General features: G+C 40.3%; 1 protein-coding gene across 1 annotated transcript in view; it reads left to right on the top strand.

The window, feature by feature from the left end:
* XIRP2 (xin actin binding repeat containing 2) overlaps positions 1-20,393 on the top strand; it is a 171,436-nt gene that overhangs the window by 134,931 nt on the left and 16,112 nt on the right. Inside the window, exon 4 of the mRNA XM_038421750.2 lies at positions 1,138-1,269. Coding sequence (XP_038277678.1) covers positions 1,138-1,269 — 132 coding nt within the window. The remainder of the gene's footprint in view (positions 1-1,137; positions 1,270-20,393) is intronic.

Here is a 20,393-nt window from a genome sequence, read left to right on the forward strand (position 1 = left end):
CAGTAGGGTTGGTCTATACTGCAAAGTAATAGGGCTTGATTCCTGGTTCCCAGCTTGATTCTGACTCAGACCCTCTATCCCCATGGGGTTATGGGACCAACCGTGGGGGTAGCATGATTTGCCTGTAGACTGAAGAGGGTGAGAGGTTAGGCTTTACTCATAGTTTGAACCCTGGGCTTACATTCCCCCTGGACAGCTGGAAAAACCTGAGTGGTAATTGATCATCACCCCATCTGTCAGAGTGAGTGAGGAGGTGGAACCCATTGTCTGCACTGTTCCAGGGCAAACCAAACTGTTTGGTTTTTAATAACTAGCCCTCTAGTTCTACCAGCATCTCAATTTATGACTGCTCCATTCTCCGAGTTTATCACCTCCTGCAGGTTTGAGCCTGTCTGTGTTGGTGCCTGAATAGTCCGTGCGAATACAAACAGTATTATACATTGCTGGATACACGTGACTAATCCTTAGCATCGTGAAGGAGGCAATTGGGATCTGGGATATCAGTTTTGGAAGAGAGGATTTATAGATATAACAGGTCTATTGCTTGTCTCCCAACACCTCTTCTACAGTACCAGTTAATGGTGTTGAAGAAGCTCTGGATGAGGGAATTGCATAGACTGTCTATTATTTGTGTGTTTTTATTCTTTATAAATCAATGAGATACTAATCCCACAGGGACGCAGTGAGGTTTTAACAACTAGTCTTAAATGTTATATGTTTAGTATTTTTGACAGCCTTATTTGGGGTTTGTTTTATTATGACATGTACTATTATTATTATTATTATGATATATACTAATATTCATGGGTTCTGTGTGCTAGCTACTGTTGCAATATGTTCGAACAATAATGAGATATCAGACATCAAAATGTATCTTACAGAGAAGCAAGAAAAAACTTCAAAATTTTGTATTAACTAGTTAAATAGAATCTACCAACAATGAGGTAGCAGAGCTTGTAGAATATGCGGATGGAAGTTATCACTAAGTGGCCACACAAATTTTGGAAATCAATGGTTATTTAAGTAGTAAATACACAATACAAATTATTTTTATTCCCTAATGAAAAAAAATTATTTCCATGAACATCTGTTCTTACTGTATCAGGTAATTAACACTTATTTTATCTATTACACTAGGCTATAGAGGAATCAGAGACCTGTACAGTACCTGGTGGCTTAGCAAGTGTGAAGAAACAATTTGAGAAATGGGAAACTGCCTCTTCACAAAAGACCATTGATCAACACCAGTATGAGCACAAATCTGTACAGGTAATAATAACAGTATAAGAGATATGACCCACTAGATAACTTTGAGGGGAAATACTGTTACTTGCCATGCTAAAAGAAAAGGAGTACTTGTGGCACCTTAGAGACTAACAAATTTATTAGAGCATAAGCTTTCGTGAGCTACAGCTCACTTCATCGGATGCATTTGGTGGAAAAAACAGAGGAGAGATTTATATACACACACACAGAGAACATGAAACAATGGGTTTATCATACACACTGTAAGGAGAGTGATCACTTAAGATAAGCCATCACTAGCAGCAGGGGGGGGAAGGAGGAAAACCTTTCATGGTGACAAGCAAGGTAGGCTAATTCCAGCAGTTAACAAGAATATCAGAGGAACAGTGGGAGGTGGGGTGGGGGGGAGAAATACCATGGGGAAATAGTTTTACTTTGTGTAATGACTCATCCATTCCCAGTCTCTATTCAAGCCTAAGTTAATTGTATCCAGTTTGCAAATTAATTCCAATTCAGCAGTCTCTTGTTGGAGTCTGTTTTTGAAGCTTTTTTGTTGAAGGATAGCCACTCTTAGGTCTGTGATCGAGTGACCAGAGAGATTGAAGTGTTCTCCAATTGGTTTTTGAATGTTATAATTCTTGACGTCTGATTTGTGTCCATTCTTTCTTTTACGTAGAGACTGTCTAGTTTGGCCAATGTATATGGCAGAGGGGCATTGCTGGCACATGATGGCATATATCACATTGGTAGATGCGCAGGTGAACGAGCCTCTGATAGTGTGGCTGATGTGATTAGGCCCTATGATGGTGTCCCCTGAATAGATATGTGGACAGAGTTGGCAACACCCCCCACTGTTCCTTTGATATTCTTGTTAACTGCTGGAATTAGCCTACCTTGCTTGTCACCATGAAAGAATCATAGAATCATAGAATCATAGAATATCAGGGTTGGAAGGGACCCCAGAAGGTCATCTAGTCCAACCCCCTGCTCAAAGCAGGACCAAGTCCCAGTTAAATCATCCCAGCTAGGGCTTTGTCAAGCCTGACCTTAAAAACCTCTAAGGAAGGAGATTCTACTACCTCCCTAGGTAACGCATTCCAGTGTTTCACCACCCTCTTAGTGAAAAAGTTTTTCCTAATATCCAATCTAAACCTCCCCCATTGCAACTTGAGACCATTACTCCTCGTTCTGTCATCTGCTACCATTGAGAACAGTCTAGAGCCATCCTCTTTGAAACCCCCTTTCAGGTAGTTGAAAGCAGCTATCAAATCCCCCCTCATTCTTCTCTTCTGCAGACTAAACAATCCCAGCTCCCTCAGCCTCTCCTCATAAGTCATGTGCTCTAGACCCCTAATCATTTTCGTTGCCCTTCGTTGTACTCTTTCCAATTTATCCACATCCTTCCTGTAGTGTGGGGCCCAAAACTGGACACAGTACTCCAGATGAGGCCTCACCAGTGTCGAATAGAGGGGAACGATCACGTCCCTCGATCTGCTCGCTATGCCCCTACTTATACAACCCAAAATGCCATTGGCCTTCTTGGCAACAAGGGCACACTGCTGACTCATATCCAGCTTCTCGTCCACTGTCACCCCTAGGTCCTTTTCCGCAGAACTGCTGCCGAGCCATTCGGTCCCTAGTCTGTAGCGGTGCATTGGATTCTTCCATCCTAAGTGCAGGACCCTGCATTTATCCTTATTGAACCTCATTAGATTTCTTTTGGCCCAATCCTCCAATTTGTCTAGGTCCTTCTGTATCCTATCCCTCCCCTCCAGCGTATCTACCACTCCTCCCAGTTTAGTATCATCCGCAAATTTGCTGAGAGTGCAATCCACACCATCCTCCAGATCATTTATGAAAAGGTTTTCCTCCTTTCCCCCCCCCTGCTGCTAGTGATGGCTTATCTTAAGTGATCACTCTCCTTACAGTGTGTATGATAAACCCATTGTTTCATGTTCTCTGTGTGTGTATATAAATCTCTCCTCTGTTTTTTCCACCAAATGCATCCGATGAAGTGAGCTGTAGCTCATGAAAGCTTATGCTCTAATAAATTTGTTAGTCTCTAAGGTGCCACAAGTACTCCTTTTCTTTTTGCGAATACAGACTAACATGGCTGCTACTCTGAAACTTGCCATGCTAAATGTGCTGATTAATTTCATGATCACTGACAGACAATGTTTTTGTAATGTATGTACAGAGTGTAATTTTCTCTTTGATATATGCTACTGTAATCATATACTCTTTAGGTAGATAAACCCTCAGTGTGGAAAAGAGATCTAGACTTATAGCTGATATACAGGAAAACGGATAAGTATGGTTAAAACCTTGTCTTTGGGGTTGTAATTTATTTTAAAAGTATCTGCTAGTTCTTTGCATATATTTTACCTGGAGCATTGTGAATCCATTTTCCTTGAGAAGGAGTTTGGTTCTTTCATGTTTCATGTTTAAATTTAATCAGCTTCTCTAAACAGATCAAAAATTGCATGGAAGAACCCAGATGCTACATAAAACCACATTCCAAATGTTTTAGATAAAGGGTTTTTGCATTTTATTACGTCATCATCATATATCATGAAAAATGGTTGCAGAAGATAATGAGGTTGGAATATATGAAGACTTAGTGCAATGAATTTTATGATACATCTATACTGTGCACTCTGAAAAATAACAATGGATAGTGAATGGCAGTATTAACTGAGTTTGTTTGAGAGATATTCAGATAATGAAAGTATAAAACTTTGTACCACAAGATAAAGCTATAGCTTGAACGTAGTCATACTAAGTGTGTTAAATTAGGGTAACTTTACACAAGGCCACTGTTTATCATTTTATTACTCATGAACATTTGAACCCCCAGCATTTACACACAGTAAGACAAATTCTACCTTGGGGAGTATGCTTGTGCAGTTCCCATTGAAGTCAATGGGAAACTTGTGTATTCAAAGGCAGAATCTGAAGATTAAATAAATGAAATATAAGTAAGAGTAAATGGTAGGTTATGTCTAAGGCTGGAGGTACATTTCAATGGAAATCATGGATTTGCAAATGCAGAAATATGAAAAGGCATTTACATTTTTTAATGGGGAGAATGTGGTAAAATAAAGAATTTATCATCTCAGATGTCTTTAAATTGAAATTGTGATTCTTTAAAAATTAATTAAAATATCTTATTGGACACTATGATTATCTAGGTGTCTACTGATCCTTTTCTTCTTTGTAGTCTTCTTGTATAGCCTATTTAATGCTTTAAAATGCATTTGAATGTGTTTGCATAAGGTTTAGGGAGAACTATTAGTTTTTCTTCTCTCTGTGTTTCTGTGATGTCTGAAGGTGGCATCCTATGAAATGGTCTGTTGTTGCTGGTACATATATGAACCTGTCACCAACAACTAGACCTACCTAGGTAACTCACTCATTCTCTCCCTCTCACAGTGTCACATTTACTCTCCCTTTCCACACAGACATACTTATTGACACACCTGGGATGGGTTTACATGGCAGACCACAGTTTTATTAATTATTCCTTGGGGAAGAGCACCACACTACCTGCCCTCCACTCTCACATGCCAGGCATTTGACTGGTTCCAGTGCAGGTTACCATAATTTAACCATATTTAACCGTAAACCAAACAGTAATTTGGGGTAGGGCCTCCCTGAGCTACCCCACAGACTCAGCTCAGTTGTGAAACCTCTTCTCTTCCCCGAGTAAGTGGGGGTGGAGTAACAAAGGCCACAAGGCTGGGATGGTGGGAGAGCCTCAGTCCACAAAGATTTCAGGCTCCTCCCACCATAAGCACATAGTCCAACTACACAATGCCAGGATTCATTCAGTTCTGGGAGCTGGCCCTTTTAGCCTTTACCTGCATGGGACACCAATTGCAAGCTGCAACTAGTCAGTAATCTTAGCAAAAAGATAAATTCATTAATATAAACCTCAAATCCTATTTATTTCTAACCCAAATGTGCCTCTGGGAGTCTGCAAGGAAGGCAAAAAACCCTACAAGACCACAAGCCTATGGGAAAAAATCCTTCCTGATTCCTGTAAACAGGTGATCAGTCAGACCCGTGGCATCAGAAGCGGCACAGTTCCTAATCTAAGCATTAAGAGCGGGGAGAATGGGGCAGCTAGCCAGAGAGTGACATTCTTTTGAAAAGTCTGGGGTTAGCTTAAATAGGCTGTTTTCATCCCCCTTTGCCCTATCAATAGCTAACGAGAGAAAGACTGGGGACGGGCTTGAGGGGCAGCCCCCTTCCCTGCCACACATATTTTTGCTGCTTATTCCCTGCTGTCCTATGAAAGGACCTCCTTCCGATAGAGGTGGCTAGAGGGTATGTTCTCACCAACATTTCTTTTGAGGTCTGATTTTTTTAAAGTCATAGTCATTTCTCCCCTTGGAATAATCCAGTCTGTGACTTTTGTGAATTTTGTGACTAATACAACTTTTCTTCATATCCAAATGCAATGTCAGAATTTGGACTTTCCATATCAGTAAGAGCCACTCCTGCAGGTGAATAATTCCAGGTGTGGAATTGGGACCCATTTCTTTTGCAATAGCAGCGGTAGAAAATATGGGCCTGATTTAATATTATGTTATACTAGTTTCACACCATTAATTTCAACAAAAGTACACTGTAGGAAATTGGTGTAGTAGAGAGGGGAATCAAACCTACATTAACTTTTTGTTGACATAAAGGGGCAGATCCCTGGTTGATGTAAATTGATGTAGTTTCCAGTCAATGAAATATGCCAGTTGACACCAGGTGACATTCTGGCCCAATAATAACTAATATGAGCTAGTCAGGTTTAACGAGACGTAAAAGCAAGAGCAATATTAGATATCTGACAATATTTAAATACAGTCAGCAATAATTATTGTAACAATTAGCTTTCATTTCTAATATATTGAAATAGATGTTTCTTGGTGAGTTACATCTCCATTTTAAGATCAGATTGTCTCAGCAAGTTTTGAAAAATAGAATAACTTTGAATGTGGACTTACCTTCCAATGACCAATCATTAGACTACTTTCCAAACTTAATACCGCTGTTGAAAAACACTGATTGAAAAGCAACAGAGGAATGCAAAGAGAAACTTCTTAACCTTTAGGAAGGCACCAAATCTATTTTATTACAGGGGAGCTAGTAGTTACACTGTATTTCAATTGCTTAACACTTCCCATTACAGATACTTGCAACTTTTTTTAGGTGCTCCAGCATTTCTAATGTTTGTAGCAGGGCTTTTCAGGTCAGCAAAGAGAAATCCATAGGACCATAGACATGTCTTTTCTTTGTCACATGACATTCTCTCTAGGTTTTGCTGAGTTATAAAATTATTAAATTGTTATTTCCCATCTCTTACTTTTGTTCCTCAGGTAAATTTTGACAGCCTGACAAAATAATAACTGAACATAAACATTCTAAAAGGCTGCATCCACATCATCACCAAAGCAGCAGCAGTAGCCCACAATGCAGTGGAAACCCTGGAAACAGACAGCCTCCCAGACCCAGCAAAATAACCCGAGCAGTCCACACTCTCACTCTCTCCCTGCCCCTATCAGAGTATCAGTCTTATCATGCTGATAATTAATGTAGTTAGCTCAAGCTCTACTTCACTGCTGAAGGGTCAGAGCTCAAACTGTGTTGATGATGCACAATTAGAGAGGTATACATCTGGACGGAATTTCAGAAGTTTATAACACAGCCAAACTTGATGGGGGGGGGTTACAGTTACTCATGACAGAATTTGTTTGTACTTTTTTCCATTAAAATGAAAAAAAAATCTAGGACATTTCATTAAAAGAAAGTTAAAATAATGTTAAGGTTGGAAGGTCAAGCACTCAAAAGTTAGGAAATACCAGCTCTACAATTGCCTTTAATTCAGCCCCCTTGTGTGTAAAATTATGATACAGCCTTTATTTATACAACTGGATACTATATTTTCCCCACACAACCCCTGTCTCATGGGAACTGTAGCTGCTCAGCGTCTCTAGCAGTGGTCTGGAGGAATTAACACAGGGGTCGGGAGTCAGGTACTCCTGAATTCTAATCCCCGCTTTGTCACTTTTTTACTGTGTGGCCACAGGCAAGTCTTTTTGTTTCAGTTTCCCCATCTGTAAAATGAGAATAATAAAATCTCTCAGTAAAAGAGAAATTCATTAATTTTGAGGCATGCAGATATTACAGTGAGAATCGCCCTGGAAAACACTATGAGGAAATGAATAATTCTGCATTCATTGCACAGTACTCAGTAAATAAGGCAGGGATCACTAGCTGAATGCAGAAGATAAAAATATTGAACATCTGCCTCATTTCCTAAGCACTGCCCATCCTCTTCACTGAATGAGGCAGGGTCCTATGGCAAAAATAGTATGTGATCATGTAATTAAATTGTGATTAAAATTTCCAAATTACCTGACTTCAGAACCTGACTTTCAGTGAGATTTATGCTCCTAAATTTACTTACATAATGCTCATGCATAAGGGGGCAGAATTAAGTATGCATGGACAGTCTACATCGGGGTGGGAAAACTTTTTGGCCTGAGGGCCACTTTGGGGTATGGAAATTGTATGGTGAGTCATGAATGCTCAAGAAATTGGGGGTAGGGGTGTAGGAGGGGGTGAGGGCTCTGGCTGGGGTGCGGGCTCTGGGATGGGGCCAGAAATTAGGAGTTATGGATGCAGGAGGGGGCTCCAGGTTGGAGTGCGGGGGGGAGAGTGAGGGCTCTGGGGCGCAGGAGGGGGCTCCAGGCTGGGACTGAGGGGTTTGGAGGGTGGGAGGGGGATCAGGGCTTGGGCAGGGGGTTGGGGTATGGGGGAGGGGTATCAGGGCTCCAGCTGGGGGTGAGGTCTCTGGTGTGGGGCCGGGGATGATGGGTTTGGGGTGCAGGAAGGTGCTCCGGGATAGGACCAATCGGTTCAGAGGGTGGGGGGGCATCATGGATGGGCCAGGCTGTTAGGGCATGGGGGGTAAGGGCTCTGGTTGGGGGTGTGGGCTCTGGGGTGGGTCTGGGGATGAGGGCCTTGGGGTACAAGAGAGGGCTCTGGGCTGGGATTGAGGGGTTCGCAGGGTGGATCAGGGCTGTAGCAGGGGGTTGGGACACATGGGGGGGGGAGGGTGGGTGGGCTCCGGGCAGTGCTTACCAGAAGGAGCTCCCAGAAGCATGTCCCCCATCCGGCTCCGAGGCGTGGCCAGGTGTCTCTGCATGCTGCCCCATCCACAGGTGCCACCTCTGCAGCTCCCATTGGCCATGGGAACTGCGGGAGTGATGCCTGCAGATGGGGCAACGTGCAGAGCCGCCTGGCCACGCCTCCGCATACTACATGGGACCTGGAGGGGGGTCATGCCAGCTGCTTCCTGGGAGCTGCTCAGAGCTGCCCAACCCCAGTCCCCGGCTGGAGCTCCAGAGGAGGGCAAATCTCTGACCCCGCTCCCTGATGGGAGCTGAGGGCCAGATTAAATGGTCTGATGGGCCAGATGTGGCCCACAATTTGCCCACCCCTGGTCTACATTCTAGTTTTCTAACTTTTGAGTGTTTGGCTTTGTAGCCTAGAAACATTCTTTTAACATTCTTTTTAATGTACTTCCTTTTATATTGTTAAATTCTTCAACTGAACATATCACTTAGCCACTTTTACTATTTTCTCTATCAGCTTCAACAGGTTCAGAAATACAGTTCAGTACACATGATCCCAAAAGTATGGATTACCTGAACTATCCAACCTCGTGAGTCTGATAAACAGGGCTAGAAATCTCAAGAGAATAAACATTTTTTGTTTCCAGTCAGCCCAGAAATACCACAAAAAGTCTCTCACAGTATCTCACTATTTCCACTTCTAGTTTCAGTATGAAATGAGACGTGCCGAGGCAAGGGAAAATCATATGCACGCTTTGAAAGTGAACTGAAGCTTTAAAAGTAAAATAAAATTAAGTGCTGGGTTAAATTCAAGTCAGGGGGAGGGTCAGGCCTATTCTTATTCTACCAATCTAATCGGTCCAGACGTAAGGCCATGTTTTGATACCCTTATTCAGAAATAGTTCCTTACTCCAAAAGCAGTAGGGTATCAGAGTCTGGCCCTTACTGAGTCAACAATCATCAGTTCCATTCTCTTTGGGCTAGACGGTAACATAAAAACCTTCCCTAAATAAAGAGAGCACATATCTGTACTGAGGGAGAACTGTATTTTGTACCAGGGGAGTCACACTGAGAATCACAGTTTATTTCATGCTCTCCTTCCCTCCTGCTCCAGAGGGGAAGTAATTTGCTCAACATCCATGCCAGTTGCAGGTTTCTTCCCCACTCAGGGTCATGTCAGCAGGTTGCTTAGTTCTGGTTATTCCCCATTCCCATCCATCCCACTCCTCACCCAGATGCATGACCTGGAGAGTAGTGGCCCTATGAAGACTGCTTTCCCCGCTGTGCTGTGACCCACGATGCAGGGAGTTTGCACTGGAAGTAAAGAGGGGACTGAAATTCCTTTACTAGTCTGTGTGCCCTTGAGAAGAGAAATAATCTTGCTCTTAAAGATTACGAGTGGAAGGGAAAAGAGTACACCTTTGGGATCCCTATAGTATTGGGACACAACAACTCATCACATCTCTTACAATCTCATCATCACAGTTGTTTGTCGTTCAGGAGTTCACACTTTTACAAAAAGTAGCTTTTTCCCCTGAGAGTTACTTTCCATCCTAATAAGACCTTCACATGCTTTCTTATATGTAGAGCAGAATTACTTTTTAATTATTTATTTTTAAAGAAGAAAATAAAAACTGAGTGGAGAATACATAAAATGGTCGATGGAGCTATGAGAGAGGTTTGGAAAAGGGGGAATTGTTTGTAGAATTCCACACTTTTTCAGTCTGTTTCACATGATAAATTGCTTAACTGATTTTTGTGTCAGAAGCATTTTGTTCCTAACCTTTGTTAGAATAACTTTCTGCAGCTATCTCAGATGTGGCGCCAATAGGGAACTCTGGCAGTACTTGTTGTTAATACATATATCTACTTTCGTAAAGATCCCAATGCAAATGTTAGCATTCAGGAAGATTATGTGGATTTGGTACAATAAAAAAATTATTTTGATAACTTCTGACAGATATAATCTGACTCCAATGTGTTCATTCTTCTCAAAGACTTGTTTTGGAAAAAGAACTAAATTATGTATTTTATGAGCTGAATGCCCCAAATAACAAGGATAAGAGAGAGAATTACTTTTTTTTCATTTTAGTTCCCTGAAATTGCAGATTGGTGGCTCTCATTCCACTGAGACATCTCTGCATGCACCATGCTATTGACATCAAAGCTACCAACCTCCCTCCACATACTCCCAGAGCATGGAGCCGAACCATATAGAATCAGATCAGTGTAATACCGAACAGGGTTTTCATAGGTTTTTTTATTCAAAAAAATTGTTATTGATAGAATATGTTGAAATAAATCCTATTATACTAAAATAATTGCCACATATATAACTCCCTATGGTCCACCTTCACTTGGATTCCTTAGTACAGCATGATGTGCACCCTCGCATGGGGTGGTTGTAGTGCCAGCAGACAATGTAATGGATTTGAAAGGGCAGCTTTCCTTTCATTCTCATATATCCCTCATCCTTTCCCACTCATAGAATGTTGTCATTTCTCATAATATTGTCCACCATATAAAGGGCCAGACTCTGCCTGGCCCTTGATATAGGTGCATGGAGGTGTCATAGGGTAAGTAATAAGGAAACTTTCCCCACTTTAGCACTGCCTGCATAAGTATTAGGGAGGTTTGCAGCTCCTGCTATGTGGGAGATGCCGGGGTTATTCTGTCCCTACTTCCCCAGGAGCATGGTGCCCTGAAAGGGGCAGAGAGGGATGCACCAACGCATAAGCTAGCAGAGCTAGCTGGTTACACTGGGACAAAAAGCTGAACTATGACATACTATGGCTGGGCCTGGAAGGGTACAGTGCTTACTATGGACGTGGCCTAGAAGGAGCAATCCCTAGATTGGAAAATCCTCTGGGAAATCCTTATCTTCTTACTACTCTGTCAAGTACAGTTCCATACACTCCCATATTAGAATGATCCATCTATCCTAGATTTTTCCTAGCTATTGTTAGAATCTAAGGACTCATACATAAAATTAATAAGCCAATTATTAGGTGAATTATCTTCTCACCCTTGCTATTTGGAGCCTTCAGCACATAAAAATCTATGTAAGTAATTTTTAAAGGAAATATTTGCAGGATGTATTTAAAGGGAAGCTATCTGCATTTTTCTCTGGAAACAGCTCTCTAATATCACAAAAGAAATCACCACAAATGACATGATATACTATGTAGAAAATACAAAATGGTGTGGTACAAAGGTTTTATCAGTATGAGTTTAGAATGGCCACATTACTCATGAGTGGCAAAGCTGAGAGTGAATTATGGAAGTCATCCCAACCAATAAAATCTTTATACCACATTTTATAGAGCTTTAAACATTTTTATTGATACTGGGCTGAGTCCCCAAGTGCACCAAACTAGCAATCTACATCTCCTTTTTGCTTCTCCCTGATCCTGGGTCTGGCCCAGGCGAGTTCAATCCCTAATACAATTTAGAACAACTTCTAGGTTCCTTCAAGTTGTACTTGTTTATAACACCACCCTAGGGGCTGGTATGCTATATGGTGGTAGCTATATCTTGGATACCAGTTTTCACTTTAAAAAAATATTATGATTGTGAAGAATATCAACTATGAATCAAGTATAATGTATGCAGTGGTGTCTACCTGAGTTTCAGCGAACTTCAAGCTATTAATCTTAAATGTGAACCACTCCCTTTATTTCAAAAGGATGCTAACTCACATGTTGATGTGTTATGCTAAATGTCAACATCATTAATAGATCTGGGTGGGAAATGCTTTTTCCTGTCCCATAAAAAATAGAGATACCAAAAATTTTTCTCCATCTCAAATTGAGACAAAAAGTCAGAATCTTAATTTTTCACTGAATAAAAATAATTAAAAAATATAAATTGGTTTGGGTCAATCAAAATGTTTTGTTTCAATAACATCTATACATTTGTTTAGATTTTGACTTTTTAAAATCTTTGTCTAAATTTACTAAAATTTTAAAACAAAGTCATTTCAACTCAAAAAACAAACCTTACTTTTCAAAAGCTTTTTTGTTTTGTTTTGTTTCAAAACTTTTTTGAGTCAGGAGATTCGGAGTGTGATTACAGCCCTAGTTCAAAAAAAGAGTTTTGGTTCCGACAAATAAGAAATGTTTCCCCAAAACATTTTTTCACCAAATAATCCTATCAGGTGTGATTATTAACTATTTCACTGCTCTTCAAATCTCATAAGAAGGAAGTGGAAGTATCACATTATGAAGGTGACAAAGAAAGCATTTTCAAATACTATTTAATCATATTAAATTTAAATTCTAAAATATGGGTATGCCTTTAACGTGACACTGTTGGATTCATTTTTCATGGAACTGGTGGGGCTCAGCTTTCAAAATTTTGGAAATGCTTCCATAAAGGAAGAGAAAGCAATAAGACAAACAAAACGATGAGATAGACTAGAGGAGAGAAAGAAAGAGGAGACACAAATGTACAGAAAAACAAAGAAGGAAAGAGGCATGTGTGGAGGAACAATTGGGAAGGGATGGTGCAGTGAAACTATCAATGCCTTCCCACAAACATTTTTCACTGATTATTATGCTGGCTACCAAAGGTTCCAGATAGGCTATTAAAAGTTTTAGTTAGGTAGGCCATCTGACTTCTGTGCTATAAATCCAGCACCTAACAGATACTTTCACCTACCTCACATAAAAACTGCTTGAATGTCTCCTCTGTTGCTCACAGTCTGATCTTTTTTAACAGCAAGGGATCTATTCTCTCCACTGAAGTACAGAGGATTTATGCCTATAACTTACATTAGTGTTAATAGGATTTATTGTGTAAGCTCCACACACAAAGATGTGAGAATAGATGCCTAAAAGTCTTCTTAACTGTATTTTCAGCTTTTCACAAACCTGTAGAAGGAAAGCTGATTTCTGCTTAGTCTTTATTAGGGATTTGATGTATTTGAAAATCTAATTAAGAGGTATAATTCTTGGGATATTACTAATTGGATGAAAGCCTCTTTTCAGCCTTTAGATTTTGCAAGCTCAAGTTTCTTATTACACTGAAGATTGCATCTTTGGTGGTGTGCATTCACTCCAGCCTGTCAGATAAATTCCATGCTTTCACATTTGATTCACCATACAATAAATCCTGCATGGACAAGGTGCATTTGCATCTTTATTTGGAATTAAGGTGGTGTCAGAGTTGTATGTTGACCAGCCTGCCAATATTTTCCCCATCATTCTCATCTAAATATTTTTCCTCATTCCTGTTTGTGATGCAGATATGTACATGCTAAAAATATGTTTTAAACTATGTAACCAGTCAGTGGTGACAAATATGGTTTCTATCAGACAAAGCATGTATATTCACCTATCCCAGTTTCTGATGTAAATTAAGCATTGTAAGGCAAACACAATGGGAGCTACATTTGCATTCCAAGTCAATGTGGGGATGTGAAGTCAACATTGGAAGACACCGTAAGCTAAAACCCACAGTGTTGTCCTGCCTTTGGGTGGTGTGGAAAGATTATGAACTTTGGGGTATAAGAGGAAAACAAAAGGACCCCTGTTTGATCCTGCACCAAGGGAATAATTGGGCAGTGTGACTACATTCATTAAAATGGGATCTCAATCAGGGTTTGGTTGAAAAGTACTGCAAAGGACATCTGGGTAAGACAGACATCTTTAGACAAGGCCTTAGCCTATTAAAGTTAAGTTTAGTCTATAAGACGCATGTTATTCCTTTTGTTTTACTTGTGACCAGTTGTTCTTAGTTATTTGCTCACTAGCTCTTAAATTTTAACCTTTGTTAATAAGCTCATATTTTTTCACTATAAGTAGATTACAGTGCTGGTAATATCTAAGAAGGCAAGAGTCTAGCAAAGCCAGAGGCTAGGAGCTCTGCACAGCATTTTAAAGGATGAGTCAATGAACCCAAAAGTCCTTCACAGAGCAATGAGGGCTGGGGTGGGAGATGGGAAAGATGAGTCAGAAAACTTAGCTGCTCCACAAGACAACAAGATCTGTGATGAATGATCAGGGAGCTTGGTACCAACAGGGCATTGAGAATCAGAGGGCCTAAGGGAGGTGAGCTAGGGACCCTATGGAACCTAGACAATCCTCAGGACAATGAGATCCTTTTTGGGAAAAGGGAGAAGCCAGATAATCTAGTTCAAGTTTTACGGACTGAACGGAGAAATGGTTTAGAGCTAAGACAAAACTTTAGGGCAACATTTTCAAACTTGAGTGCCTAGAGTTAGGCACATAAATAAAACTAGTATGGGTTTTAGAGATGCTGAGCTCCCATTACTCCAAAAAAAGAGAGGGAGTGTGGTCCAGTAAGATTGAGCATTGGATCGGGAGTCAGGAGACTTGGGTTTTATTCCCAGCTCTACCACTGACTTGCTGTGTCACCCTACATAAATCACGCAACCTCGCTGTGCCCGTTTCCTTTTCTTTAATATGGGGATATTGATACTTTCCTTCTTTTGTGAAGTGCTGTCAGATCTACAGATCAAAAGCGCTATACAATATAGGAGCTCTATATTACCATTGAATAGGGCAAAAACCGGCCCAACTTATTCATTGACTTCACTGCATAAGGAGCCAAGGAGGATTTGGATCCAAATTAGAAAAATATATATGAAAAGTGAGGCTTCATTTTTTGTGAATTCGGTGTTTCACTCAACCTTTTCCCTTTGCAGCTGTTTTACTCATGTCACATAAAGTCACTTCTTGCCCCCATTTTTAGGCTGACATGGGCTATCTTTTGCTGCCACTTATCTGCAAGGGGCAATGAGGTAGGCTATGCCAAGAAATAATGTGATCAGTTCTCTCCCCCAGAGTTGAACAGTGATGTTTCTATGGTAAGTCTGGTTTTGCCTGGCCTAAGGATGAGTAGTTTTTAAATCTAGTTCTCTACCAAGCCACTCAGATGGCTCCCTTTTATCTTTGATAAAGACGTCATTTCTTAGCACATCAGCCTCAGCATCTTTGCCCTTTACCCTGTTGAGGATTGTCTCTCAAATAATCAGCAGAAATAGTCAAATTCACTAGAAATAAAATCACTCAGACTATGTAGAATAGTCTTTAAATTTAGATTAAATAACTAGTGCAAGACCATAAAATCCTATTTATTCTTAATGGAACTGCACTTTCATGGAAAACGTGATTATATACTTTAGTAGCAGAAAGCTTTCTCAAGATTATTGAATCAAACCTCGGACAAAATCTTTCAATTTGGATACAGGTCTCAAAGTATAGATGAATCCAAAACTTTGATCCAAGATGGAAAACAACCCATTTCACTTATTTAAACAGTTGTACTGAAGGTACTGTTACATATATATGTTAAAATATTGTTACGATAAACAAACTGCGTGGCTTTTTATTCAAAATATGTAAGTGAAATATTCAAATAATATTCAACTATTTGTCTTCTTTTTTTTCTTTTGCCACAAGCATCCTCCTATTTCTCTTTTTTAATGTGAGTGTAACAGGGCCTCCTTGGTCCTGCTTCTGTCTCAGTTGACAAACTACGCAGAGACCCTTGTGCTGGTCCAACACCTTGTGCAGTTTATTTATAAAGGAGTCCCATCACCTTCATAAACATATATAGCTCCTTTATTTTCACTTCCTTTCTGTGCCTATTTGTGGGCTAATGGATTAATTAGCCGCCCTGCCCTGCCCCACCCACAAATTAGGCACAGCTCTGTTTAGTCAGCTTCAATCTGCTTTGCCTGATTAGAGTTGCTGTGTACAGAGTGCTGACTCAGGCTTTCATACCTTGCACTCCATCACAATGAATTTAGTACTTGTGAAAGTTGCCATATTAATGACATTGAAAACTAAAATCTGTGGTTTACCTACAAAATGGGGAGCAGCAGTGCCTATGCCCCACACTGCCCGTTCATCTTCATTCTTGTTCTGGGGAGACCTTCAAGGGGAACACTACTTTTCACTCTCTGTGGCTAGTCATTCTTTCCCTTTTCTGATGAAACGGCTGAGAGGTGCCAGTTTTCGCAGTGGTCATGTGATGTGGCTACACACACTGTCATTCACCCGTGGAACCTTATCTTTATCTGGGAGTGGACATTGGGAGCATAATAAACACACTTCTTTCCTGGTCCATCCACCAACTAATCCAATAAGAGATCATGGTTTCCCCACTACTCCTGTTTGATTAGTTGAACCAGCCACAGTGATTTTCTCTTAAAGGTTCTTGTACACAGTGTACTCTAAAAATGCTCTAGAAACTCTAACTTTCCAACTGAATGACCAAAGTGCTGATGAGTAGGTAGAACAATATAACTGTATGGTTGCTATAACCACTGATGTTTTGGTCCCTAAATCCCCTACATCAACCCCATAGATCACTTTCATTCATTGACAACCCACATCATATGAACAGTGAAAGCAGAACACTAACTCACTGTTGACAAAAAATCCAATCAGAATCCGATCAACAAAGGCACAAAGACTTCTTCAGCAATACACTACTGCCATGCTGGAAATGAAGAGAACCTCTTTGATTTGCCTCAGAAGCTGTAAAGTCACAGCTTGCAGAATTGTTCTGTGGAGTAAACTGGCTAATCAATCAAGACTGCATAATCGGGATGTCAGACACAAACACTTACTGCAACAAAGAGCTCTCAGCCTACCTCACAGAAAGGATAAACTGAATATAAGCCAAACTCCCTGGGACTGAGGACACTAAACCAGAACCGAAAGCATCACCCTTTACTTAATTTGGCCCATCATGGAAGGAGAAGCAGCTCAGGACACTTGTAAAATGGATTTTTGTCCCGCCTGGCTAGTGAAAGCCAGTGACAAGCACCTGGGCTAGTACTGGCGGATATGATCATTGCTTCTTTCAGAGAGAGGAACTGACTAACCTCCCTGAAAAATCTAATAGTCCACCTAGTCCTCAAGAAACCAACACTAATTCTCTCACTCTTTCTGATTGCCCTGCCTAGGTAAAAGACTGAAAAAGAAAACTCCAATGACAGTCTTGTGAATTTACTTATGCTTTTATCTGTACGGGGCAATAGATTTGTACAGAGATGTATCCTGGAAGAAGTTTTTATTTTAATAAGATTTGTATAAAATGTTGATTTAGGTATCTGAACAGAGACTGAGTGGTGGGCACAACGTACAAATTAAGATAAATACCAACATGATTCAAATATGAATTGGTGAAAGGCTATATTTCCTAGTGTGGATCATCAAGCTGTCCAGTCTTGTTTCTTTTGGCAGATTTTCTGTTTCTCCATACAAATAATTTTACTCTATAAAGTAATCCTGTTTCTTTTTCTGCCACAACACAGAGATGGAAAACTCCAAAAAATGTCAGATAAAAGGAAAAGGCAAACCTAGGTCCAAAGTGTACAACACAGACAATTACTGAAAAACAAATCTTGGAACATTTTACAGCAGGATTCTGTGTCAGATATTGCAGCCCAGGGGCCCTAAAATTGATGCATTGGCCACTAACATATAAAACTAGTGTAGCAATTACAGTTCTATTCAGTAATAGCATCTGAACACCTGAATAAAAATTCAGTCTCCTAGTGCAAATATATACAGACTTAGGCTCATGTTTGCTTCCTCCTAAAGATTATTTTAATTTTTTTTAACAATTTTTAATATTTATTCAACAGGAGTCTCTAGAGATCCTGATCTAGGTCACATTGTGGTAGATGTACATCCACTTAAATAACACAGTATCTTCCCCAGACAGCCCACAGTCTACGATAATGATAAGATTTAACAGGTGGAAGGAACCAACGAAGAGAAGGGTGGAGGAGAATGAGAGGATGAAATAACAGTGAAGTGAACATTGTGCATAATGAACAGCTGTCCCAACTTGCCACATGACTAACCATTGTCTAGTAGGCAGTGTGTTAAAAGGGGCCCCAGATCACAGGGAAAGCCATCATCATAATAGAAGGTGCTTTCACACCTAGCTCTAAAAATACTGACATTTTTCTCTACTGTTGTCTTCTGTATCCCTGCACAGATGGATACCTGCAACTGTTCTCTCCTGATAGAATTATACGTGTTACCTTTGTAACACTTTCAGCATCTTGGCCACAGCATTCATCCTCTTACTGTAGTGCCCCAGTTCACAAATCCTTAAAGATTTCTAATATTCTTGTGGAGATGTGTATGGGTGAATCACAAAGTTATTTGTGGTATTCCTTTGTCTCAATATTGGGTGAATTTGATATCATAATGTCATTAACGTTCTATGCCTTTCTCTACCAGCTGCTTTCAATGGATATTATTGATCTCTAGCACTTTTCAGCTTCTTTAGGTGTTCTTAGATGTCATGTCAGTTATGTATTTTAGACAATATTATTGTACCCTATAAAGCAAAGAAAAAAATAATCACTTTCTCATCTACTGTAATTTTACTCATGCCACAAGTTCTACCCTGATGAGGAGTGTAGGCCTGGCTAAAACTTGGATTTTGGAAGTTAAGTGCACATAGCACATTGATGCATAAAGAATCACAAACTGAGATCATCACACCATTCACCAGGTGTGAGTTCCCAAAGTCATAATGAGTTGTGAACATCCCACAGTTATGAATTGTTTACATACACAGACTATTGATCCTGTGCTATGCAATTCAAATTATTCCATCCTTGAAATTAGAAAGTATTTAGCCACTGTGAATAAAACAATTTTAATAATGTACATCCTAGAAAGACAGACAGAGAAGTCATCTTCTCTTTGCAGGCATAACTCTAATGGGACAGTGTTAATATTAGGACTAGATTTAGCTGCAGCTGTACATTGGGTACAGTGGGGAGCACTGAATGGCATTCTGTAGAATGCTTCCCAGTATGTTTGTGTGTGGAGCACAGCCCCTTAAGGGGTGAATTATACCCTCCCTGACAACATATTGGTGGCCAGTACAGAGGGGTGGGCGGAACCATGGGTCTATCTATTCCCTGCTCCTTTTGACTGATTGTTCTGAGGAGCAGCATTTCTGTAGCAGCCCATGTGCTTCTCCAAGTGGAATTTCAACCAGCTTTTAAGGAAGCCATATAAAGGTAGGGAGTTCCCTCCTCTTCTTCCACCACTAATAGCCATGCAAGTACAGGGTCAAAATTTGGTCCTTAATGTTTAGGCTGCCTAAGGTACTGTTAATTATAGCTTTAGATAGCTATGGCTATTATTTTATGCCATTGTGACTTTTAGCATCATAGTAGCTACTTCATAAGCAAATATAAAAGTTGCAGCAATGATGCTGTGATTAGGTTTGGTTTCTGACTACATTAAGCTTAATTATATTCCTTTTTAATACCTTTATACAATTCAAACAACATATAATGACAAACATCAACATATTTTGCATCTTATGATGAGTTTTTTCAATAATAAGATCTTGACTTATAGATCTAAAACACCCATGTCTAAATGCGAAGACATACGTATATGTAAAATACAACTATTTGAGTGGAGTGCAAGATAGATCCCTAAATCTTTGCAAGTTGCCTCCCTTCAGCTTTGTGGGGAGCAAACACTGAAGCCTTTTTGTCTTTCTGGAAAGCTAACTCTCAAAACTGCTGTATGTCTCTAATGTCAGTCATGTCCCCATCTTGCCTACCCCAAATCCTACCTGCACTTTTACAATGCAAGCATGGCAGTGACTAAGATAAATGAGGTTAGTGACCCACTAAATCATCCATTGGATCACTAGCCAAAAGATTTATTCTACCTGTACCAATATTTTAATTCCTCTTCTAGCCTAATCAGAGAATGTTACTTCCTGGTGGATGGGGGTCGGGATTCATAAAGCCTATGATGGGGATGCATGTAGCCTTTCTGCCATGGAGCCAGAGGTTCCTGGCAGCTCACCATGCAGCAGGGATTTGGGGGCCAATCAGTGGATCTTCCACTACATAGATTTTTCCAACATTCCTTCATATAGGAGCAAGCTCCATGGAGGCTACCTTGGTCCAGAGGCAGGAGTAATAGCCATAGAATGACTCTATTGCCATAAAGTGACTGAGTGCATGGGGCTGGGGAGGCAACCGTTACA

Source organism: Dermochelys coriacea, chromosome 11 (genome assembly GCF_009764565.3).
Source record: "Dermochelys coriacea isolate rDerCor1 chromosome 11, rDerCor1.pri.v4, whole genome shotgun sequence".
NCBI lineage: Eukaryota > Metazoa > Chordata > Testudines > Dermochelyidae > Dermochelys > Dermochelys coriacea.